Genomic DNA, 27,637 nt, shown 5'->3' with positions numbered 1-27,637 from the left:
TTGAGAAAGAAATGGTATGAGAAGTTCTGAGTAAGATGTAGAAGAGTAAAGTTTGGAGGACTCTCAAGCATTGTTGCAGAAATGGTGGGAGCTACAGATAAAATAGGCATTGAAATGCCCAGTCTTGAAAAATCAGATCATAAAAGAAATTATCTTGAAATATTGAAAACCAAATACCATTGTGACGTTTTACAAGGATAAAGAAGCACTGGATAGAAGTAATTACAGACGATACATCAGGTCATGCGTGATTGAGAGAATAATTGAGCAGCAAATAAGTCAGATAAACATAGATGAAATGCTGTTTGGATTCTCTGCTTAGACAAAGTAAAATTGGTGCTATATTTATCCTGAGGTAAATGCAAGAGAAGTACCTTGGTAAGAAGAAGAACCTGTATTTGGATGGTGTGGATCTGCAAAAAGTTTTGGCAGTGTCAAAAGAGGTTCTCTGGTATGTTTTCCATCAACTAGAGGTAAATGAGTGGTTGGTGAAGGTTGTTCAAGCAATGTATAGAAATGTTCAAAGTCGTGTTAGAATAAAAAAACATGTTTATGTTTAAGTCCGTTGCTTTTCATTTATGTTTTAGAAGCATTATCCAGGAAGTTACGCCTGTAAGAGATGTTGTATGCTGCAGATTTAGTACTTGCCTGTGAAACAACAGAAAACTTTTTAACAACTTTGAGAAGTATTATGGAAAGTAAGGTTTTGAGAGTGATTGTTACTGAGACTAAAGTGATGATTAATGGTTGTAGTGTTTCAAAGTTCTCAAAAAGAAGAAAATTCCTTTGCTCAGTTTGTGGAAAGGAAGTTAGGTGCAGTTACATTATAATAGATGAGAACTCAGATGTTGATCAAAGTATATCTGGATGGCAAAGCTATTGAGATTGTCCAGAAATTTTGTTATCTTTCTAATACCATTGGAGCAAAGACAGAGGCAGGTATTAGTATGATTGCAAGAATTTATAGCGGATGGAATAAGTTCAGGGAGCTATTGTCATTAGAGTGTTACCATTGTTGGCCAAGGGAAGAGTATTTCAAACATTATGATGTGTGGAAATGAAATCTGGCCAATGAGTATTAAGGACATGCATTGTAAGGAGAATAATTTGATGGATGTGTAATGTGATTCTTGAAGATAGGCTTAGATCTGATTACCTCAGAGGAAAATTAAATCTGGACAGTATAAGGAGATGTGTGTAAAACGGGAGATTTCATTAGTATGTACACATTGAAAGAATGTGTGAAAGTTCTTGAGTAAGATGTATGTACAGCATAATCACATTGAAACACTGGTTCTCATTAGATCACTGAAGTTAAGCAATAATGAGCCTAGTCAGTAACAAATGGGTGACTAATTTGGGAATTCGAGGTGCTGTATGTAGGAGAATGTTGACACCTCCCTGCAAGAGTTGCAGAAACCTAACATCGTCATCTCTAATGGGAATATACATGCAACTGGGGACCACTTGTGAATTTCATACTCTCATGGAACTTCCTCCTTTGGAGGAAGCTGGTTAAACTCATATAGGGTTAGTGCCGTTTCATTTTTTTTTTTTTTTTTTTATAAGTAGATGTCGGACAGCTGATGTAGCAATCATTTGTCAAGAGAAAGCCAAGGAAAACATGGGAGGAAGTAATAAAAATGGATGTGAGAGAAAAAGGAATAAAGACCTTGCCAGAAATAGGTTAGTTTGGAAGTTTATAAAAAAAACGTCCAACCGATGTAAAATTGAATATTATAATGAATATATCAATTTTATTTACATCTTCTTCAATAACCAAAGTAATAAGTTAAGAAAAGAAAAAGGGTTAGGAAATGTTCAAACGTTTAAATGAGGAAAGTGGTGTCATATTTGTATGTGCATGGACTTGTGAATTTGTAAAATTGACAAGCTGTCGCTATATTTAGAAGTTTATGACTGACTTTTTTTTGTTTTAAAACATTAGTTTCACAACAATTATTTATAGCTTTATAACAATTTAATTCAAATGATGCCGTTAGCCAAGCGATTATGGCAGAGTTTATATGGCAAGAAGATGTGTAGTAGTGATATGATTGTCAAGGATTTGCCAAGTTGAATCTGTTACTGCATCTGGATGAACAATGCGTGAGCGCTCATTTGTATAGATAGCATGGACAGGTGACAGGTTCCAGAAGGCAACTGTTTTTTGATTGTTTGAAGTTCAATATTGGCAATCAATTGAGATTGAGTATTTTGATCCAGTCAGCATGACGCATTTCAACCAAGCAAACATTGAATGCTTCCAAGATTGTTTCTCCAGCAGTTATTGTTGTCAGTGCTGGAATAGACTTTATTTATTCTTTTTGTTTTCCTTCAATCTTTCTTTTCCTTACGTTTAGTTGACAAAGGGGAACAAACGGCAGAAAGAATAGCTTTTTCCCCCATTTTGTTGCATTTGACTGGCAGAGGAAAAGAGAAGACAGAAAGCTTTTCTTATTTTAAGCAACATTCGATTTTGAAATACAGAATTGATTTGGTGGCTCAAACGGTTAGCATGCCATATTTAAAGGCTGAGGTTATCAGTTCAAACCTCAAGCAGGCGTTAATATTCTGATTTTATCTTAAAATGAACATAAACATTTCACATATTAAACAGATTGATTAGTTTTACTTTTATTTATTTTTTTTTTTTTCTATAATCTATATAATTTAAAGTAATTAAGATCCCAGGTGACGCCAGGTATTCCTGCTAGTATCTAAGAATTTTATAATTCAAGATTAAAACATTACTTTCACAACACTTATAGTTTTGTAGCAATTTGGTTCAATTCAAAATTTAATGCTCCATATAAAAAATCATTAGTAAAAATAATGAAAAAAGAAGTGAAACAAAACCAAAAGAAAAGATTCCTGGACAACTCCAGGTAATTAATATTGGTATGTTTAACAAGCACAGAGGTCAATCATTGGATTGCATACCTCTGCCTGATGACATAAGGATGGTCTTATCTGAGTCTTACTATTTCTATATTGTATGAAGTATTCACAAATGTATACCATATTTATCTGATCAAGCCAAAATTTTGCTTGGTGTTGTTATCAAAAGTATCAGATCCGTATGTTGTATGGTTTCAAAAATGTTGTTTCTGTGCATCAGTCTACTTGTGCATTTTAAGTGATGTAATAATAAAAATAAGCAGCTTTAATGAGAGTGCATAGATTCACCTGACAACATAAGGATGGGTCAAAGTCTTATCTGGGTTTTACTTCTCCAAATTGTATGAATTATTCACAAACGCATGCCATGGAAATGTTCATAACTCAAAAACTACCTGATCATGCTGCATTTTTTTCATGGTGATTATTCTTACCAAAAAGTATCGGATCCATATATTAAATTTGCAAAAACTCAAAAATTGAAGTTCCATCAAAATTTTTGCCATGACCAAACTTTTCATGATTAAGGTCAAGGTTCAAGTTCAAAGTCAACATGTGGGGCATCATATGGACTAAGTAGCGAGTCTCTAGGATGGGCTAAACCGAAATTATCACCAACAGTGGGGTGTTCACTTTTTCCATGACTCCGACATTGACCTTTGACCTAGATATTTACAAATTAGATCTGTTTAAAGTTATGCTGTAACCAATATTTTAGTCAAGTTTAGTGACGATTGGTCAAACGATATGGATGCTAGGTTTTACACAACCAACATAAGGATATGCTAAAAACTTGATCTGGATCTTATTACTATTACTCTATATTGTACAAAGTATTCTCATAGTTATCATGAAAACGTTGATGACTTAGAAACTATTCATCTGGTCAGGTTGAAATTTTGTGTAGTGGTTTCTATTATCAAAAATCAAATAACATAATACCTAATACTTTTAACTAATCATACTGATAGAATGAGAACAGTCTACCACCAAGGATTAAACAAAGTATTCAGTTTAAGATTCTATATGGGTTCACAAGTTTGGAAAAATTGGATGTTGAAATTCCATAAAAATTTAAACTAAGACAAAACTTGTCAAGGTCATAATAAAATGTGGAACTTCATGAGCTATAATATGGCAAAGTGTTGGATATCTAGGCTATGTGTACTGAGAATCATTTTGACAAAAGCATACAAATAGTGACAAATGTAAGAAACAGTAAAATAATTATCAAATGTACCAAAAGATCATTTGAATAAAATTCATGAACCTGACATCTTGTTTAATATACAGGCCGTATGTACTGAGGAATCATTTTGATAAAAGCATGCATCTTGCCAAATGCAAGAACAATAAAATAATCATCAAATGTACTAAAATGTCATTTGAATAAAAATTTTGAATCAGATATAGGCACCTATTGTGAAGAACCAACAAACTTGATCAGTTGTCAAAAAGAAGATCATTTGCTTGCCCTGAGCTATGTTCATCTTCTGTTCTGTCTCCACTAGGATCTTCTGACCACTCTGTTGTATCTGTTAAGATAAAAACAGAATGTAATAAGTCTTCGGACTTACCTCACCATCATACAGTATATCAATACTCTATGGCTGACTGGGATAGCTTCCGTTCATTTATATCAGATCTATCTCTGCATTCCAGGATGTGTCCTCTATAATATCAGACCTGACAGAATGGTTAATTGTAGGTATAAACCATTTTATACTCTCGAAAAATTCCAGCAAAAACCTAACAGTCGGCCGTGGTTCTCTCCAGAATGTGCTGCTGCTACCATTGCACACAGAAATCACTTTTTTGCTTTCAACGTAACGGATGTACTGAGACTAAAGCCACTTTCAGGACTGCCAGCAACCACTGTGAAAGAATAATGAAGAACGCGAGAGAGTTGTATGCTCAGTCTGTTAAGTCCTAAGTGGGTGAGCAGCAGCTTTGTTCCCACTAGTTTTGGCAAATGGCAAACAGAATCCTGAACAGAAGCATGTGCTCTATCCCAACTACCATCAATGAACCTGAGGTAATCTTGTCAGCATCTGACAAAGCCAAATTCTTTGCCAAGAACTTTGTGGCTAATTCTACCCGATCTGACCAACGCCGCTAACCCCCTGTATTTTCTCCTGTATCAGAAAATGCTATGCGACATACAAATATCTGTGCATGATGTTGCCAAGTTAATCAAAAACCTTGATTCCAGTAAAGCAACTGGCCCTAACAGTATTCCAGATATAGTGCTCAAAAAGCTTTAACAAGAACTAGCTCCCATACTTACAAAGCTGTTTAAGCATTGTCTTAAGGAGACTCTTATCGGTATGCCCTGTATTTAAGAATTCAGGTGATCGTAATCATTTCCCTCTCAGTACAGACCAATAAGACTCCTGTGTGTCATGAGTAAGTTACTTGAATCTGCATTAAATAGAGTAGTCAACCATCTCAGCAAAAAAAAAACAACTTCTTAGTGACATGCAATATGGTTTCCGTTCTGCTAGATCTACAACAAATGTCCTTAAAGTTATATCTTATAGGATTAGCGAATCTCTCGACAGAGGCTTCCTTTCTAGGACAATTGCTCTTGACATATCAAAGGCCTTTGATAGGGTATGGCATAAAGATCTACTTCACAAGATCTCCAGTTATGCTATAGCTGGAAATGTCTTTTCATTTATTAAATCATTTCTCTGATAGGTTCATAGGAGTAATGGTTGATAGGCAGAAATCAGAAGCTCCTAGTATTAATGCTGGAGTTCCTCAGGGGTCCATCCTGGGTCCAACTCTTTTCCTGATTTACATTAATGATCTTCCAAATCACAGCCTTAGATCATTCGTAGACATGTTGATGACGATACTATCATCTATGGCAGCACATCAAAGGCCGTAAACAACCAAGTTCTCTGATTCTCTCTTCTCCAATCTTGAGCATATGGTACAATGGGGAAAAGGTGGCTGGTTACTTTTAATGCATCTAAAACCAAGCTTCTATCTTTACATCATCAATGTTCTGATCCCCATCTGACATCAATTGAAATGAATGGCTCTCATCTTGGGGAGGCTCCAAAGGTGAATTTCAGGTGGACACAAATGGTTATATAATAACAACCGAAAAGCATATCGTTGTTCGTTGACAATTTAGGTCCGAGAAGAATTAGCTTGTAAAATTCCCTTATATGCATCTCCTCCCTAACGATCAACCATCCATAACTGTCACCGACAATAAAAATATATTGTTATATTTTCATATATCAGTGTGTCATCAGTCTTTCAACACTGCAAAAATACAACACAAGTAGCAAATTTATGAACAAAACCAAATCATGGCCAAAAGTGTGACCTTTTGACCTTTAACTTCAATTTCCCCAAATTAAATCCGTTCAAAGTTGGACCATTTTGATCAATTTTAGTGAAGATTGGTCAACGATATGGATGCTAGGCTGTACACAAACAAATCAAATCGAAAACATAATCTCCTTAATAGGTAATAAACATTTCTAAATAAAGCATAACATAATCGTACAGTATGGTAGAACTTGTGCGTACGTATGAGAAAATATTGAGTTTATTTCCTTAAAATACTTTTGTATTATTAAATCATGTTATAAATAGTTGTACTTTCTTTGATTAGGAAAAGAAAAACAAAATATTTTGAGCAAACTTGAGCTTAAAAGGCCCATAGACTATAAATAGACATTTCACGCATGCCTTCTATCCAGTTGTTATTGTTATACTTTCATTACCAAAATGTTTTTTTATGCATAGTATTTTCTTTTTTATGTGACCCTGAATGTTCATTAATGTATTTGCATGCATGTGACATACCTTAGTTCGCTGACTTTTCTCTTTCAATGTTGATTGACACTGCCATTTCTCCTTGTTGCAGTTTCATCTAGTGATTGCTGTACAAATCTCTTTTTCATGCAGAAGGAATACAAGGAAACATTTACTGAGAGTTTTTTTTTTTTTTTTTTTTTTTTTTTTAAGTTTTGTTTTTTCGAGAATTGATTCACATAGGAGAGAGAGAGAGAGACTAACACTTTCTTAGCTAATTAATTATTTAACTTTGAGTGACATGTGAACAAGTGTTAGATCAATTTTTTTCACTCTTAGCGAGATTCTGAGTTTTTCTACATTGTTATCAGTGGTGTTTCTCGTACCTGCTCCCACAGACAACTCGCATTATTGACAATGTCTCCTTCATATGGCTTCCACAGATAGACTGATTTGAGAACCTTTATTTTCTTAGCTCGAAAACATCAATCGTCATCTCAAAGCCTACCTCTATTTTGGTTAGTTTATCCAACCTCGCTTGTGCTTTAACTCTAAATGTTACCCATCTCTCAATGTACCTGTAAAACTTTATATTAGGTAACTTAATCTCTATTGACGTAGGGTTTCTAATATATAACACTATTTTAAGTTGTTAAGATAGCAACCTGTTTAATTGGATTATCCAAACTATTCTTAGCTTTTTTAGTATTTTCATAAAAGCTTCAAGTGCATTTCTTCAAATCTGGGGATCTTTATGTTGAATTTAAGAACATGTATGGAATTTTGAACTGAACACTTTATTTAATTTTTCAGCTAGATCGTTCTTGTTCCATCAGCCAAGACCAGGTCAAAGAATTAAGTATCACGTTAAAATTTCTATCCAGTCATGGCTGATGGAACAAGAATAATCTACTCCCATGAATTAAATAATTAACAGTGCAGTGTTGTGCTTAGAGTTGTTCCATTCCCTGATGCACACACAGGTGCAAGAATAAGTAAAGAATTGCACAATGTTCTGGATGAGTATAAAATCTTCAACAGTTTTCTTAGTCTTACGGGATTCAGGAACAAATATAGTTGCTGGTGTCAGAGAATGTGGTTTAGAATCACTATCATGCTTCATACATACATTGCAATTCTCAATAAATGACTCATTATTTTCCCAACAGGCTGTTAAGACAATCATTACAACTAACAGAAATACAGTTTCTCACTTTAATCACTCTCTATTAGCAAATTAACTGAAATACAGGATCAGCTTAATTTAGAAAAAACATAAACTCAATGAAGATATGATCACACAGTGGAATTCAGCATATTATATGCTAAAAAGAAATTTAGAACAATGAAAGATCTTGTTATGTATGCTATTGATAATAAGATTCCTATCTTAACAACTTATCAATGGGGACTTGTTCAAAAAGTTGTCCAGTTACTGAGTCCATTTGAAGAAATCACCAAAGAAGCAAATCACAGAACTTCAAACATATCGATGAAAATACCTACAATTTTAGCTTTGAAGTTATTTCTTTCAAAATATTTCTGACTTTAGTGGAATCCTTACCACTATTGAACAATCAATGGAAACAAGATTTTCATCTCATCTAAATGATAAAAACTTGTGTGTGTCTACTTTCGTGGATCCAAGATTCAAATTTAAATTTAAAAAGAATGACATGGAAAACACTATTAAAAATTAGATTCTACATCTTCTACTTTCTACTGATGATAATGATGCAGAATCAGCAAGATACACTTCTTCTAGCTTTGTTGAGGGTCAAGAAGATCAAATTGAAAGTAAAACTATCTCTTTCAAGCCTGTTTGATGAATTAGATTCAAATAAGCCTACAGTAGCAATTCAAAACTTAGAGCAGATAGAAGCTGAGTTAAACCTGCAGACTGCAACTATAAAAGAAATACAAGAATCACAATCTAAACTCAAAAGGAGTAAATCCCTTATGCTTAAGTGCACAAAAGAACTTGACCATCACTTAGCTTTACAACTACTCGCAAGAGATGATCCATTTCAGTGGTGGAAGAAGACACAGGAGACCTTACTACTGTCAAGAAAATTGGCTTCAAAATATTTAAGCACACAACCTTCATCTGTGGAGAGTGAGTACAGATGGTAATGTGTATGATCCTATGAGGAACAGGCTATGTCCTGAGAATGGAGAAGCTCTAATGTTTCTACATTATGACTTAAAAGTATTCAACTTTAAGTACTGTGGAGACTAGGAGAGCAGAAAAGGCAGGCTGCAAGAATAGAAGAGGAAGTAGAGCAGCAGAAGGTGCAGAACTTTAACTTATAGTTATTCATTTAAAGAATTACAATTTGTACTTTGTAGTTGGTTTGTAATTTCTTTTTTTTTCTTATGTAAATACTTAATTATATTCGTTTAATAATTGGAAATTATACTTTATATTTTTAATTTTATTCAATAAAGACAAAAAAAAACATAATAGTGGCCAGACACTTAACAGATATTAAGTTAAATTAGCAGTTACTATGTTAATATGTCAAAGCTATCTGATGAGTCACTTGGCAGTGATGAAATGCTTTAAATTTAATAAGAAAGAGAAAAGTACTTAATCAGCCGATTACCTGCTGATTAATTGGTACACCCCTTGTGTGTGTGTATATATATATATATATATATATATATATATATATATATATATATATATATATATAAAAAGCTGAATGTGTGTGTGTGTGTGTATCTGGTCACGAATAGGCTCCTATATGGTTGACTATTTTAAAAAAACTGGTTACATATAATGATAGAAGATGTATCGAGACATAGGAATGGGTATGTTTGATCTGGCAGAACGGTGGTTCATTAAAATTGTGGGGTCTGCGTTCGCGCCTGGTCCACAAAGTATGGAAATATAATATTTTAAAATTAAAAAAAAAAACGTTTACAAGTGTTTTTGATATAGATGTACATAATAATACTTTGATAAGTATGTTTTAACTTAAATAGGGATGGTATAATAAAATTGTGGGGTTTGCGTTCATGCCTGGCTTCCATAGAATGGAAATAGGCACAAACTTTAATAAACACTTTTCATATCTATCTGCGTAAGTATACTTTGATAATTATGTTTCAGTTTGAAAAAATATTGTATAATAAAATGATAGGGTGTTCGTTCGCACGTGACCTCCATAGAATGGAAATATGTCACAAAGTTTAACAAGGTTTTTTAATATAGATCCACAGAATATTGTGATACGTGTTTCAGTGTGAACAGGTATGGTATAATAAATTATGGGGTTTATCTATTTTTACTTTCATCATATTTTGCTTTGGTTTTGATACCCCCAAATTCGAAGCTATCTCTTTACAACCCTTCCTTTTCATAACCTAGTGTCATACTTTCATAAATCAGAGTCCATTTTCTGTAGGCTGTTTTTGAACCCAGTCAACGACGGGTACTTTTGCTAGTATATATATATATTTCATTAGAAATAGTCTTTGATTTGGAAAATTTAATTGTCTGATGATTGTATTTACAGTGTATGATGAATGATGAGAAGTGGGAAAATCTAAGAAAGACCCAAAAAGAATGAATAAACCAAAGAAAAAGGTCCAAACTTTTGTAGTTTTTACTAAGTTATATTCATATATGTTTTAAGATGGAGAACTGCTGCTACACCTAGTGCTTTGATAGAGAACAAAATCAACTTTGCAATCTAGTGGGAATGGTCTCTACAACCCTGCTCTCACAGTCTTTCTCTATTCTATTGTTATTTCTGTGGTAGGTGCACAAAATCTTTGCTCCCTCACCCCATCCAGTAAGAACACATCTTATTACCACCGCTGCCAAAAAACCTTCCTTTCTTCCCCAGTGTACCTAAAACCAAACAAAACTTCCATGAACAGGGTTTCTTTCCAAGAGCTTTCTATCTATGAAAGGTATTACCATGGGATTGCTTCCTTGCAGACTGCAAGATAGTCGTTTTCAAGTCCAATGTGAACAAGTATTTGTTGAGACATCTTCTGAAATGATCTAAATCTGTCCATTCTATACATCATTTCCAATCCTGCTCGTATTGCTCATCATCCAACTGATAATCACATTAAACCTTATCCTCAAGTGGCTTTTGGCTCTTGGTAAGTGGACACTCATATGTATAAAAAGTTATAGTATTAAGTGTGAATACAAATCCCTACATTATGATAAAATGTCTCCATAAAGTATATGATCACAAGGAAGTCATTAAAAAATTTTTTTATCATGCTGTTTGTTTCAAATTTCAAGTTCGTTTGTAAATTCCCAAACAGCAAGCATCCAAACATCATCTGACATAAAGTTATCTTATCGAATTTTCAAAGTCAGACCCAAGTAGCATTCAAGCTGACAAATCAAACTTTTGTGATATTTAGGTTCTTTGGACTACTGTTCTCATCTTGAGTATTATTTTCACATTTCGGGCAATATAATCTTCGACCTACTTCAGGTGTATCTTGTCAAACTTGAGAATCTTTCTGCTGAACTCTGAAATATGCACAGAATTTTGAAAGAATCCCTTAATTTAATCCATGAGTTCATAGCGTAGTGGATAATGTACTTGATAAAATTCAGTTGTAAACTTACACCCTTCCGGAGATTGAAGATTCAATTCTCAGTGCAGGCAACTCTCGAAATACAATTGCAAATTACTTATGGCTTCTAACCAATCATGGCTGATGGAGTAAGAGCATGTTACTCCCGTGGATAAAATAAAGGGTTCAGTTCGAATTTTTGTGCAGATTCCTGAGTTCGACAAGATTCACCTGAAGAAGATCGGGTGTTACGGTGACTCAAACATGAAAATAACACTCTAGATGAGAACAGTAGTCTGAAGAATTCAATATTTATAATAACACAAATAATTAATCTTCACCTCAAAAATTAAGAAATGTAAAATCAAACTTTGTTTCTAACTAGTTAATTTCCATTTGTTATTGTTGTACCATGTTATTAGCAATATAATATTTTACAAAACAAATTTTTTTTTTTTAATCAATTTAATCCCGTCCAGACGATTGCTAATAGGAATGATTTTTAGAGTCACCTAAAAATAAAAATCAGCAAGGGAGATAAATCATTTCAAATTGAAGAACATAATAAAAGTTGAATTTTTTGGATTATTCAAACTACTATTTTCATCTTATATGCTATTCTCACAGCATTTTGGCTGATGTAAACTTTGACCTTCTTCAAAATCAAATTTGTCAAACTAAGGAATCTGTAAGAAATTTCAAAATCAAACTGAATCTTTTATTGGTTCCCCGATCTATCGGAGAGGGACCTATGTTTTCAGTGGCGTCCGTGCGTCCGTTAGTCTGGACTATTGTCAGATAACCGTCCATTAGTTTTTCCTGAAATTTTGCCACAAATTGTATTTCATTAAATGGATGTGCACAGTAAAAAAAAAAATTTTTACAAAAATTGCCGTTGCGCCCCCAGGAACTGAAGAGGTCAAACATGCTCCAAAATGGCCAAAAATTTTTCCCCATAACTTTTGATTCACCAATTAGATTTTTTTTAAACTTGGCCAAAATGTGGAGCCCATTGTTCTTAATATAAATCCAGTATGAGTGATCCTGGCAAAATTTTTGTTTGCATCCCCGGGGACTTTCAGTGCTCAAAACGCCTCTTTTTGTGGCTCTTTTCATATTTCTCAACAAAAACTTTATATGTCTGGCTATATAGTGGGTTTTCACGGTGGTCAACTCAAATATACATTTGTTAAGGCATGAAACTGCACCGTTATCCATTTACACTGGGATTCGGCGTCCCCAGGGGCTCAAAAGAGATAAAAAAAATGCCCCCAAATGGCCAAAAATGACACTTTTTGCCCCATAGCGTTTGATCCATCCATTAGATTTTCCTGAAACTTGGCCAAAATGTGGAGGCCATTGTTCTGAATATAAATTCAGTATGGGTGACCTCGGCAAAATTCTGGTTCGCATCCCTCTGGGACTTTTAGGGCTAAAAAAACATGCCTTTTTGGAGCTCTTTTTTCATATTACTCAAGAACTTGATATGTATGTCTATATAGTAGTTTTCCATGGTGCTGAATTCAAATATAGATATCTTAAGGCGTGAAACTGCATCTTTTGTCCATTTTCACTGGGATTTGGCGTTCCCAGGAGCTCAAAAGGGGTCATAAATGCCCCAAAATTACAAAAATGATACTTTTTACCCCATAACTTTTGCCCCATCCATTAGATTTTTCTGAAACTTGGCAAAAATGTGAAGGCAACGTTGGCCCTTCACACTTCTCACATTCATCATTTCTTCACTATTTTTTGTGGCCTCATCTTACATGGAGCACAAGAGGGGGACCATGCATGCGCAGCTTATTTAAATAACGTACAGTAGATATGTCTCTTTCCATAAAGATTCCAGAGTTCGACAAGATGCAGCTGAAGAATGTTGAAGATTACATTCGACTGAAACATTGTGAGAATAGCATCCAACATGAGAACAATAGTTTGAAGAATCCAAATCATCAATCCTCATCTAAAAAATGTTAAAACATAATAGGAATTGTCTATCTTGAGTTTTAAACTGAGATAACAAACAAAACTGATACACTAAAATGACGTTGTTGTATCCCAAGCAACACCGAATTAGGTTTAGTACAGTTAATTGTTATAATGTTTATGATATTGAACATTTATTTCAAACAGTATACAGTATAAAAGGGTAGTTTAATATGTAACATACTGTGTGTAAATTATTAACTGCTACGGGTAAAAACAATTTGAGCTCTCCGGCATTCGACAATGTTTCCATTGAGATTTCGTTTGTATTCAATAAATGCCAGATGATAGCGTATGGGTTAGAAACACCAACTGTCAGCTCTATAATTGAGTTTAGATGCTGCCTTGTCACTGAAGAACTGTGATACAACAAAACAATCTGTGGCTGAAACACACACACACGTTTTTTTTTGTTTTTGTTTTTCTTATTGAATAACACAGACAATTCATGTCTACTTTTTTGGTTTGGATCGTTTCCAACCTAATTATTTAGTGATAATTTAAAAACAAATAACACTTTAAATAAATAAAGTAGGTGCTTCTTTACATTGATGATCTTTTAAACCAACATATTTTTAGATTAAAATATTATTGCATACTTTACATGTCATGACGAAATTAGTATAAATTCCAAAAATTACAAAAGGATCCAGTATATGATGTGCTAGAAGTATTTAAAAAAGAAAAAAAAAAAAAAAGAAAAACAGCCACAAATACATTTCTAGATAGTGTTTAAAAATGGTAGATTCTTAATTTGTCAGAGGTTATCTTCCTTGTCATATTGAATTGGTCGCACAACTCTTCCACATTAAAAAAACACATTAAAACTCGATAATTCGATAAATTCTACTTTTATATATATAGATTATTTTTCTACTGAACCATTTTTCTTAATTTTTGGAATTTATACTAATAATGACATGTAATGTTTTCACTTTTAATGTGTTGGTTTAAAAGATTGATGTAAACAAGCACCTATATTCTTTATTTAAGTTATTATTTAAAGTGTTATTTGTTTTCTAAATTATCACTAATACTACTTAATCCCATTTCCAATATGAAATGCTACGAATAGAGAGTAATACATATTTCTGTTTTTAATTTGTGTTATTTGCTTTTCTATTTAAATTATTAATAATTTGAAATGTTGCAGACAAAGCACCATGAAAACATAAGAAGGGAACCTAACCCTAAAATTTTAAATGGAAATCAGCTGTTTATCATGTACCTGTTTTATCTGTTAATTAATGACATCTGGTAAATATACATTAAGTCGGAGATATAAGTTGTGTACACGTTTGATAAAAAAAGCTGAATCCTCAAAACATTAGGATTGCACTGGTCTACACCTTGTAAACTGAGGAAAAAATATTAAGTGATGAATAAAAATTATTTTGTACAAGTGTCTAAACACCATAACTTGTCCATCTGTTCTGTTTATTCAGTTTTTCTTGTGCAAACGCTTCCTTTCCTGCATTGCCAGATTCTTTTAAAATATAAACATTGCTTTATACACTAGGCATAATGTTTTAAGTAAGCTATAACATTTTATCTTCTCACAATTCCACTTTTATTGTTTTGATATTTTCAAGAATATTCTGTATTAAAATTTTATTAATTTATTTATTCCTTGAATTCTTTTGCTTTCAGAACTGATTTTTATCATATTTTACAAAGCAAATCTGATACGAAAGGCTTCCACCCGGGTATGGCGTTAAATATCCTACTCAAAGTAAGTCTAAATTTTTCAAATCAGTTTGATAATGACTAGTGATAGGGCGATTCCAATATTATTCTGGATTCCAATACAATTATAAATTCTCTTCCTGATTCTGATACAACAATTACTGATTTTGATTTATTTATAATTGTTTGGTTTCCTGTTTTAAAAGCATTGATAAATAGGAAATCAAAATAGAACGCATATGTAAAAAAAACGTTTTGAAGCCATCCAATGCAAAGAATAAACAATTTAAAATGTTTATTGATATATTTCGGCGAAGAAACTCACCCTTATCAAGATTTTTTTTTTCTCCTACACCTCATGGTGGTACTGCTAGTTGGGACAAATCCGTTTAGTTGTTCGCAAGAGCACTTATCATTGTATCACATTGTAAAGTTTTGGTGCATGCAACTCATTGTGCAAGGGGGGAGTTAATTTTTGATGGAATCCTCACTGTTAGTGTAGTGTAAATATATCGGTGGCTAGCTGAGGACAAGGACGACAATTATCATGACGGACTTAACTGAGCTCTCAACTTCACAGGTGGTCAATCTTGAATGGTGGAGTTTCTATTGGCTAACCATTTTGTGTAAGATACATGACAGAGAGAAGCTGTCTCAACCTGACCAGGTTGGATGCTTTTAAAGCAAGATCTTACTCAAGATAGCTACAACTTATTTATATAATTATTGATTATTTGTCCAGATTGTATAATGAGTAAATAGCGAAGAATCTATTTACACTAATGTAATAAAACCATTTTCATAAAAATATTATTATTGAAGATGACTTTTTCTTTTTTTTCCCTCCCTCCCATTATATGTTTTCATTTCTTTAAATTTCAGTCATATAGGAAATTTGAGGAGAAAGCAAGAAACAATGACACTTCATCCGACCCCAAACTAGCGATCACCCCAAAAGCCAGTGAGTGTCATGAAGGTAAAACATTGTATTTTTATGAAAATTCCACATTATCGTTTTAGTTTATTCTTTTTATGACATTGTCTATTTTATCTGGAACTGTTCATGATTGAGGAAATTTGCAGACAATTTTTGGAGGTAATTTTTGGCTTGAAGGCAATGCTGCAAAAGCATGAACGATTATGTTGCATTATACAATATTATATATTACAATAGAAAAATGTGAGCATGAAAAGTAATATGGTTAAGCTTAAACATGGAAAAGAAAAGGACAAGATATTCTTGTAAAAAATATAATAAATTTATAACTTAAAATATTGCAGCACTAAGAATTGATTATATAATCAATTATAATTGATTATATTATTAATCTCTTAATTATAATTGATTATATTATTAATCTCTTAATTATAATTGATTATATTATTAATCTCTTAATTATAATTGATTATATTATTAATCTCTTAATTATAATTGATTATGTTATTAATCTCTTAATTATAATTGATTATGTTATTAATCTCTATTTTTCTTGACAAGATTATTATTAATCTCTATTTTTCAAGACGAGTTCATTATTAATGTACACGTTTTTCTTAGAATTTAATTTTTCTCATATTCATCTAACACACGTTTATCTGTTATATAAAAAATTGTACAATCTTAGCCAGAAAATAAGTTTTTATTAATTCATATCTGGAATGTTTCACTTTTTATTTATAGGAATGTCTGCAGATGTAGCTAGCACAGCGCCAATCCTAAGTGATGCTGAAAATTCCAAAGAAAAACCAAAAATCTCTGCAAATGAAAAACCAGCTTCTAAACCAACATCAGAACCAAAGAATAATTCTACAGACAGCCAATCAAATTCCAGTAATAAAGGGTATGAAAAGATTTGATTTGAGAAACGATAATAATGTATCGTTATCCTATTTTACAATGGAATGTGTTTGACGAACATAGCACTTGTGCCCCCTCAATGTAAATATCTCTGATTAACCCAACAAGCAGCAAAATCCCACCATTTCACTGTAGAGATCCCTCAATTCTGAAAAGCCTTCTACTTTAATAGTTTCTTCCATCAAACTGCTAGGCTTTGGAATGCCCTCCTAGGCTCCTGATGTGGAGAAGTTCAAATGTAATGTGGACAGATATCTTGCTACTTGACTCCTTACATATTATCTCTGTAGATATGGTCCCAAATAGTGGCAATATGACTTGCTTGGGACGGGGGGGGGGGGATAAAAGTTAAAAGTAAATATATACTGTGAAAAAGCTGTGGATATTAATTGTTTATTACCGTGTTCCCATGTAGACTTTATGATGTTACTAAAGAATGGGATCATCTATTAAAACAGTTGGAGGATAACCAGACAGTGAATGACCTCATGCATCAAAGAAGCGGGGAGGTCCTTTAACTAGACTCTAAACCGTTGGGTGAGGCGGGAAGTCTAATATATGACTAAAATTACTGTAGATCTTATTGGTTTGTTTGCATGTTCTTTTGTCCTTGTGGAAACTACCAAGGTCGGTTCAAAAGTAAAGCCTCCTATTTTTGTTTAACTCAAAAACTTGAAGAGCTATGACGACATGAATTCTGCTCCAGAATTTATTTTTCTACATAGTTCACTGCCATTCTAAATGCACTTCGGAATTCAATAACACATCCTTGCTTCTGACATTAGTCCACGACAGAGGTTGCTTTCTTAGAGTCTCATACAGTCAATATCTGCAACAGAGAGATGAAACTTTTAAGTAATGAGCGGTAGCTCTAGATATATCTAAGGCTTTTGACAGGGTATGGCATGAGGGTCTCCTCAGGAAAATTAAATCATACAGTATCACTCGGAGAATACTTAACATAATTAAATCATTCTTAGATAAGAGAAAAATCCAGGTTGTCCTTGATGGTCGTACATCTAAACAATATGATATAAATGCGGGAGTGCCTCAGGGGTCTATCCTTGGACCTCTATTGTTCCTAATATTTATTAATGACCTCCCCGACAAAACTGCCTCTGAGATGGGTATATATGCTGATGACACCACACTCTATAACAGGCATGACAGGAAAACAAATGAACACATAACTAAAGAAATGGCAAAAACACTAGAGGATGACCTCCAATCTGTAGTGGAATGGGGACAAAAATGGATGGTCACATTCAATGCTGCCAAGACTAAACTGATTTTCTTCAATAATTACAAGAAACCTTCTCTGCCACCAATAGCAATGGCCAGTGACTCCCTATCTGAGAGTACATCTTTCAAACTGCTTGGCCTAACGTTTACAGGAAACATGAGTTGGAACAATTACATTGAAAACATAGCCAGGGCTGCTACGAAGAAGGTAGGCTCTCTCTACCGTGCTAGCAAACTACTGACATCTGAAAGTATCCTGTACCTCTATCAGGCCACCATTCGCTCATGTATGGAGTATTGCTGTCACATTTGGGCTGGTGCATCTGCTGCTAGTCTCTCGCTCCTAGACAAGTTCAAAAGAGAGTCGCCAATCTGATAGGCCCTGAACTGGCATCTAAGCTTCAGCCTCTGTCCCATCGACGAAATATTGCATCCCTCTGCCTGTTCTACAAGTATTTTAATGGTGAATTCTCTGACGAACTGCAGACACTTGTGCCCCCCCATGAGGTAGACACCCTCGACAAACCAGACAGGCAGCTAAATCCCACCCCCACGCAGTAGAAATCCCTAGATGTAAAAGATCTTTCTACTCCAGTAGTTTCTTCCCCAGAACACCTAGACTCTGGAATTCCATTCCAGGTCCCTGCTTCCCCAAGTGTACTGACATGCAGAAGTTCAAGTGTAACGTGAAACGGCATCTTGCTGCCCAAATCCCAACATAGTGCCCCAGTAGTTGCTGCCCCTGATAGTAGCCCCCTAGACTAAAGTGGCAATGTGCCTTGTTTGGGGTGAAAATGTAATAAAAAAATTTTTTTTTAAATGAATGCATATGTTTAGCCATCATAACAATACAATTTGCAATCCCCTCTGATCCATTAGGAAGGAATAAAAAAAAATAAGAGGCATTACTTTTGGAATGCCCTTCGTAGATGATATCATCATTTCGTGATGTCATTAATTAAGAAGTGACAATAACCGTGCACAGTGGATGATGTCACAAAATAATGTCACCCATCAAACCTGTGATAGACCTGTAACCCAAATGATCATGGGTCATCTAGGCCGAGAGTGTTTAAAATATCATTAAAATTCTGAACGTGTTATTATCATCCTCATCTCATTTGTGTATACATGTTTTAGATGGTGGGAGGAAAGGTAAATGATGTAAATAAAGAGTGATTTGAGAAGTGGTGTGAGACGAATGAATTTATAACAAAAAAAAGGGGGGGAAGTGAGTGTAGGTGTATTTTGAAATCCTTTGAAAATTGAATGTGTTGAAATAGTTTTTATGTTGTGTTAAACAGCATATGGCATAATAATGTTGGCACACTGGTTCATGATGAATCATCAAAGTTAAGCAAAGTTGAGTCTGATCAGTGCTAAAATGAGTGATCATTTGGTGATACCAGGTGTTGTATGTGTTCTGTAACCCGGAGAGGAATGAGCAGCGCCAAACTATTCTTGCCCAAGATACACCGCATGAAATAATGCAGTATCTCTATGGTCCCAGAGTGTTTATCATAGCAGAGCCAAACGGAAAGAGAATATTTTTTTAACTAAAATGTACAAGAATAATGTAAATAAAAGTTTTAAATTTATATTTTCTTTATCTTTGTGAAACATTTTTACCAACCAATCTCAAAATTATTAAATTAAATATTTAATAAACTATTGTTACAAATTAAAATATATAAAAATAAAAAAAAAATAAAATAAAGGACAAAAAGAAAAGGTATGTCTATTCTTGGAATTCACTCAAGAGATTAGAGGCATCAAAGAATCGACAAAAAAAAAAATAATGACACAAGACAATAACTTTCTAGCTAAAAGAAAGTTCCAGATTGTTCCCGATAGCTATACATACAGTCAGGATCGCATTAACATGAGTGTACCCCAGAAATCAAAACCTTATGAACGACCTCTCCGATGCAATCGCGTCTGACATAGATTTATTTGCTAATGACATCAGCTTTTATTTTCAGCGTGATGATAAATCAAATACCCACTTATACAAGGCAATAGCTGAGTCCTTCGAAAATTATGTCATTGATATGTGTTACCGGTTTTATGACTGCGCAAAAATGATCAACAGACGATATATAACACATCTATTTAACAACTTACAGATTAAATGGTAATATAGAAGCCGCTAGATGCATAGTGATACAAAGTCTGTCGTGCTAGACGCATCTCTCAAACTGTCATTACTAACGCTCTTTTTACTCAAGGGGGATAACTCTACAATCTTCAGTCCAAGGGAAATAACTCAATATTTTTTTCTCGGTGTACTTAAAACCGACCTTCAGTTTCTATTCTTTTCTCTACTTTTCTGTATTTAAAACATTTGATTTCTCTAACCACTTCATATTAAGTTTGCACGGTGACAAATAAGTAAGATAACAGACGGCATCAGTTCATATTTTTATTTAATGAGTTACTACTTATCAAGACTAAAAGGCATTTGAGGATGAGTGTTATGAATAAAATTTGATTGCTTCTGAGAATACTTCTGCATGATTTAACAGAGAATTGCTAAATTCATTTATTAATATTAAATGCTAATTAATTTCTACTTTTTTTGTATTTTCTAGTCCCCCCAGCACAAAATACCAATCGGATCCAGAAAGTTATAATGGAGCAGACAGAGAAGGTTATTCCTGGTCTCAGTCCATAACAGATTGTGATTTGAGGGTGACGGTAAGTTATCTGAATTGCTTTTTAAAGAATTGCAGTTCAACACCTCTCACTAAAACGATATTGTTGAAGAGAAGTCATTCGAAATGACAGGTCAAGAAAGATGCTTGAAAATGCTAGTATGAAAGATTGTTTAATGCTGAGTTTTTAAAATTTAGAAGTTGCAGAAACAGTGTCTTGACTACCTATAAGAACTGAGAATGAATTGGTACAGGAAGCTATAAGATGAAAAAAGGTAAGGCTAGAGGACCCTTAGGCATTGTTGAAGAAATATGGAAGTATTTAAATCATCAGACTTGATAAATCAGATCATTAAAAGAAAGGGTGTCCCAAAAGATTTAGATCTTAGTACAATTCTAAACTTTTCTAAAAGTAAAGAGATAAATCTAGATAGAGGTAATTTAAAATTGATGGATCAAGCCTTGAATATGGTTGAGAGAATAATTGAGCCAGAAATAAGGAGTCAGATAAACATAGATGAAATGTAGTTTGGTTTTCTGCTTGGACAAAATATCATTATTTATCTTCATACAAGTACCACTGATGCTATATTTATCCTTAAACAAATGCAAGAGAAGTACCTTGGTAAGAAGAACCTATATTTTGCTTTTGTGGATTTGGAGAAAGTTGTTGATATACTGTAAAAATATGTTGTCTGGTGGACTTTGCATAAATTAGGGACAAATAAATGGTTGTTCAATCGATGTACAGAAATGCTCAAAGTTATGTTAAAATTAACAGCATATTCAGTGACAGCTTTAAATAGGAGTATATCAGAGTTCTGTTCTGAATCCTTTGGTTTGAATTTGTGTCTTAGAAATATTGCCTAAGTAAGAGGTGTTTGGAAGAGATGCTGTATGCTGATGATTTAGTACTTCACTGTAAAACAATGGAAAGTCTACTTAAGTTAAAGTCTTGGAAAAATCCTATGGAAAGTAAATGCCTGAGAATGAATGTCAGACAATGTGATTATTAATGGTTGTAGTTTTGGAAAGTCTTCAGAACAAGTTTGTGGAAAGGGAATCGGGTGCAATTCAATTTTTTATGGTACTTGTAAGTAGTACACAAGAAGTGTAATGGAATTGGTAGGTTGAAAAATAATAACCAAAGTAATGATCAGTGGTTGTAGCATTGGAAATCCTTCCAGAAAGAGGAAAAGTTCCCTTGCTCAGTTTGTGGAAAGGAAGCCGAGTGTGACTCAATGTTTCATGGTACTTTCAAGCATTGGATACACAAGAAGTATAGTGAAATTATTGTTTATCAGTTTGTGTGCAAGAAGTGTAAGACAATGGAGATCGATGAAAATTTGGTATGGAGAAAGTATATTTTGATAGCAAAACTATTGAAGGTGATCAGAAATGTTACCTTGATGATACTATTAGAGCGCAATGAGATGTTAGTGTAATTATAAGAATTAGGAGTGAATTGACTTAAGTTCAAGGAACTTCTGCCATTACTAATCAGTTAACTATTATGACTATCAACCAAGGGAAGAGTCTATCAATTATGTGTACACAATGTGATGATGAATGGAAATGCAATCTGGCCAGTGAGGATTGAGGATATGCGTTCATAGATAATATATAATATCTTATATCTTATAATAATATATATATTGGGGGCTGAAAATTAGTTAATTGATTTTGTCATCTGACATCTAAGTTGGTAAAATCCATGCTGATTTACTTATTTTCTTACTTCACTCCCTGTTCTAAATGTTTTTACCCATAAATGCAGGAGTAGGCATCTTCTCATCGGAGTGAAACACATTTGTAGCTATTGGGTGGTTTTGCTGTCAGAATAATAATTAGTGGATATACAATGTTTTATTTAGATACCCAAGAATACAACACACGAATTATAAGACATGAGCAGCATAAGTGATAAATAACAGATGTGGGTTAAACCCATGGGTAAAAAACAACTTTTTAAGATTAAAAACATAATTTATATCCTTAATTTGTAAAATAAGCCATCGTAGCACGTTCTGGATCTGTCTGATTAAATTAATTATTAAATCATAGACCTCTTCTAATAATCAATGAACCGAAAACATCAAACGGCCTGAATTATCTCCTTTTAACTGTCATAGGAAATAAAAATCGACCCAGTTTCCAACAGAATTAACTAGTAGCAATTAACAACATAATTGGATTATCTCCCTTCATAAGTGTCTTTAGAAACGATATGAAAACATTCAAGTAGAATGACAATAAATTTTAAAACATTAAATAATAATAGATTAGAAAACCTCACTCAAAATATTGTACAAGGATTTATATATACAATACAGCCTTTTTATTTATTCTCATATTCAATTAAACTTTAAACCTAAAATGGTCTTAAATCTAAGTACTACAATAACGATAATCTGTAAACATTACTTGCCACTAATACGAAACTAAAATTAACCGTAACATTATTGCAAGGTTGTTATAGCCATACTATAAATATAGAAATAAAAATTAAAAAACTCTTTTTATAAAAAAATTAATTGTTGGAAAATAAAGAAACAGCGAAATCTAATTTAGGAACTCAACGAATGGGATATATAAAAAAATTTTTTAAATGGCTTAGGGGTTTCTGTGAAAACTTCTCATGACTCTGTTCTTTAATAAAGATACGAAAATTAGGTGATATATTAATATTTAAATGGGCTTTTCCGTAACTACTGCAAAGGTAAATGTTTCTCACATGCTCTTACCGTTAAGGAAATTTTTCTTTTTTCTTTCTCTTCAAAAATGCTCTATTGTCAAAAGTGTGTTTATTCATAAAGTCTGAAGAAATGCTGGCTTTGAAAAATTTTCAAACGATATAATATTTGAAATTGTTCGACTGGACATAGAAACAATTGTAATGTAAAATGAAATACACTTTTTGTTGCCATCAACACTCTGTTTGAAGTCTTGATTTTGCTTCCACAGTATATAAATGCTCAATTATGAAATATGATAATTTTGTAGCTTACTCCTTAAGTCAACTCTTTCTGGCTTAAAACTCATTGGTATATGAAAATTTACTGAATTACATGAACTCAGTATATTAAATAAGTCTCTGTCTCTCTCTCTCTCTCTCTATATATATATATATAAAGAATTATATGATAGATGTTTAATGTGAGTCTTAAAAACAGGCTTAGATTTGATGAGGTCAGATAAAGATTAAATCTGATCAGTATAGCAAAAACAGGAGACAATTGGTTTGGTCACATTGAAAGAATAGATGCAAAGTTTTGGGTTTCTAGATGTAGAACAGTCAAGGTATTAGCGTCAGTTGGAAGGAAAAGGCCAAGGAAAACATGAGAGGAAGTGATAAGGATAGATTTGAGAGAAGGAGGGATAAATAAAGACTTTGCCAGAGATAGATTAGTTTGAAGATCAAAAAAAAAATTTTTTAAGATATACAACACATGCTAGTTTGTAAAATTGACAATAAAGTGAATATAATTATGATATTTTATTCTATATAAATAAAACAGTAGATATATGTGTGTAAATATTTAACTGGTAAACTCTTAAACTACTGATCACATAACACTGAAATTAGCAGGAAATAGTAATTATACACCAAGGATGGTTTATAATGAGTAAAAGCTTTGTTTGTTCGGATGACTAACGCATACAGATATATATTGGCAAGTTGAAATGCAAAATGTTCATTTCAACTGGCCAATATGCTTTGACTTTTTTCTCACATAAAATACATTTCTTCAAGTCTTTTAATATTTAGACTCTATGGTGTTTCTCTAGATTACAACATTGGTACAGAACACGGCTGGAACGCTAAATGCTTTAGTTTCGATTCTAGCTGATTCAAATCGTTTTTTTTATTTTCAACTTTTGCCATCATGTCTTTGTATTAATAAATGTGAATATCTGCATGATTTTAAATATATTTAAATGTTAAGATTTCTTGTTCCTTAGAATGTATTTAAATGTATTTCACAGCAAGCGAAATCAAAATATTTATTTAAAGGCTGGGAAAATAAAACTTTTCTTTTTAATTTCTTACAGACTTTTTACTGTCTTTTAAGATGATAAATATTTTTTGCCCGGAATTCAAACGAAGACAAAATTCAATAAAAAAATTCATATTTTTCTAAAGTAAATCTTTCATGACAGGAGACAAATTCTAAATATAGTTTTGATAGAAAGGCTTATTCTGGTTTATGTCAGGTTTCTACATTTCTTTACTTTCTCCATTTTTTCTAAGTAATAACATAAATATTCCTCAAGATTTCGAAATTGGAAATATTTATAGTCTAGCCTAACTTTAATAATGTTATTTTTCTTGAAATTAAAGTATTATTTCTGTTCCCTTTAATTTTCTTTTCTCTAAATAGCTTTTCCTTTACTTTAAATAATTTCTCTTTTCTTTTTTGTAAAGAAATAAGATGAAGACATCCCTATATATTTTTCTTTTTATTCATTCATGGATTAGATTAACAAATATTAGTTTGAAACTAAAATTCTAAAGTTTTTGAATGCATGTGTTGTGTTCTTTTCTTTTTTTTTTTTTTTTTTGTTTTTGTTTTTTACATATTTACTGAATTCAAATATTTTTAAGAAAATTATGACAACACAAAATGGATGTTTATTTTACTAAAAAAAATAGAAATTTTTATAACTAATAAAATATAAATAATAATTAAATTTGGAGAAAACAAATATTAATGTCAATAACTCTTAAAATAATTGAGCTCTGTGATTAAAATACAGATTTTTCAGTATTTTTTTTACATTAACTATGACTCACCATTCACATTCGAAATGTCTACTTTTACGGGTTTTCGATCTAAACGTTCAAAGTTGTTGGACTTAATCTTCAGACACCTTGTTTTTTGTCATGGCTAGTTGTATGTTGGTTGCTCACACATTGGAAGTCCTGAAAAACTCTACATTTAGAAGCCACACCCAAAGTGTTGTTTATGTAGAGTTTCTTCAAAATTAATGCTACAGGTACATTTACCAGTGTTCAGATATGCACTGCTTGAAACTAGATTTTAATTATTTCATAAACAGAATTGATTACTAATGTCCCATTTATATATATTGTATATTAAATAGTTAAAACAAAAAGAGATTTAAGTTTTCAGATATGCACTGTGATATGAAATAAGAATTGCAATTTTTACATCATATTTTGAAAGGACAAAAAGATAACAACTTAAACTAGAAAAGCGGATTAGGGCTACTGGTGAGACCTCTATAAAATAAAACACACCTACTGCTTCTACTTCATGAGGAATGTGAAAAAAGGAACTATTATGAATGAATGTTTCGTTTAATCAGTAAGATAATTATGTATGAGAATGGAATATTCAAATATGTCAAATACAACCTGGCAACGCTCGGTACTTCAGCTAGTATTAAGTAAACTAAAGAATAAACGTTGATTTGATTTCAAGTGTGGAAACCAAAAAATTTGATTTCAAATGTGGAGACCCAAAAATTTTCTACATTTGTAGCAAAAATCCTTGTTCAGCTCTTTCTTCATAGTTGTCATACTGATGCCCATCTCTTTCATTAAGGTCTGAATTTTTTTGTCTAGATTTTGCCACATCCTTTTTACCCAGCTTCTTGGTGAATTTGTCAGCACATAATCTTCAAGGGGTACTGAGCCTGAGCTAAGATAAAAAAAAATATCTGTTTGCTGTCTTCAGTTGAAAGGTGGAAAGTCATTAATATTAATTGCCATCAATTCAAAGATTTCATTCAGCAATCAAGATGTCATTGACAATACCAGAAACAACTAAATCATCCAAGACTCACAAAATGGAAAAATAGCAACCTTGTCTGATAGGACAGCTTCTTTAGGAGTTACTCCAAAATTTAAGTCCTTGGGCTATCAAGTGGATAATATAAACCCAAGTAAAACTTTCCCTCCATCACCCTTGTTTGAGATATTGCAAGAAAAATAGAGAAAATAATTTGTCATTTCCAAATATCGTCCATGTTAAATAATTGCTGACTTGGGGAACATCTTTTTGTTAATTTATTTAAAACAGTTTTTTTAAAATTGCACGTTATTTGTACAATGAGTTGTTTCAGTTTGCAGGAATTAATCAGCACTTGAGAAAGAAATCTGGATGCTTGTGTAAATTGATCTTTTAAACCAACACTTTCAGATGAAATGATTATTATATACATGTCGTATTGAAATTCGTTTAAATTCTAAAAATTACAAAAAATGATCTAATTGAAAAGTAATTACAAGTAAAAATAAAAATGATTGAGTTTAGCAGTTTATAGAGTTTTATCGTATGTTTTAATGTTGTAGAGATTGCAAGATCCAAAGGACGGAGGGTAACTGCAATCAATAAGTTTTACTAAATAAATACATATCGCCATTTTTAGATGAAATGCAATTGTTGCTGTTTTTTTATTTAAAATACTTTGAGCACATCATCTACTGGATCATTTTTCGTAATTTTGTGAATTTATACTAATTTTGAAATGTATAATTATGTAATAATATTTTCACCTGAAATGTGTTGGTTTATCACTAGTCTACACAAGCACCAAAACTTGAAACGCTTACTGTTATCTGCAAAACCTATGAGTTGACGGTGAAGCTATGCTCTCAACTTTCAACTATATTTCCAAAGTTGGAATGGAATTATGTTTTCAACTTTTACTTCTATCAAATCTGTTATTGTTAAGAAAAAAAACCTATCTATCAAATTATGTGGAATCCTCTGGACAGCAAGGAAAAGAGATTGGATTCTGAAATTGATTGGCTGCCACGTATGGACACATCATTATCACACTTGCATTTTCGTTTGCCAGTTTTTATCAATGTGTAAAAATATCTATCCTGTAAAATCTATTAATAAATGTTATCATTAATGTTACTCAGAATTCTCTGCTATTCAGTTTCACAAATATTGTGTCCTGTTTTAACATAAATAAGGATACAACAATTACCGCTTCTGATTGG

At 32.7% G+C, this 27,637-nt stretch overlaps 1 protein-coding gene across 1 annotated transcript in view; it reads left to right on the top strand.

The window, feature by feature from the left end:
- LOC145293870 (nudC domain-containing protein 3-like) overlaps positions 1-27,637 on the top strand; it is a 36,997-nt gene that overhangs the window by 2,451 nt on the left and 6,909 nt on the right. Inside the window, exons 2-5 of the mRNA XM_080140621.1 lie at positions 14,869-14,950; positions 15,787-15,880; positions 16,586-16,745; positions 20,596-20,701. Of these exons, the coding sequence (XP_079996747.1) occupies positions 14,869-14,950; positions 15,787-15,880; positions 16,586-16,745; positions 20,596-20,701 (442 nt within the window). The remainder of the gene's footprint in view (positions 1-14,868; positions 14,951-15,786; positions 15,881-16,585; positions 16,746-20,595; positions 20,702-27,637) is intronic.

Source organism: Euprymna scolopes, chromosome 15 (genome assembly GCF_053919585.1).
Source record: "Euprymna scolopes isolate OS-2025 chromosome 15, ASM5391958v1, whole genome shotgun sequence".
Classification (NCBI taxonomy): Eukaryota; Metazoa; Mollusca; class Cephalopoda; order Sepiida; family Sepiolidae; genus Euprymna; species Euprymna scolopes.
Note: the sequence above shows the minus strand (reverse complement) of the source record. Positions and strands in the feature narration are given on the sequence as shown.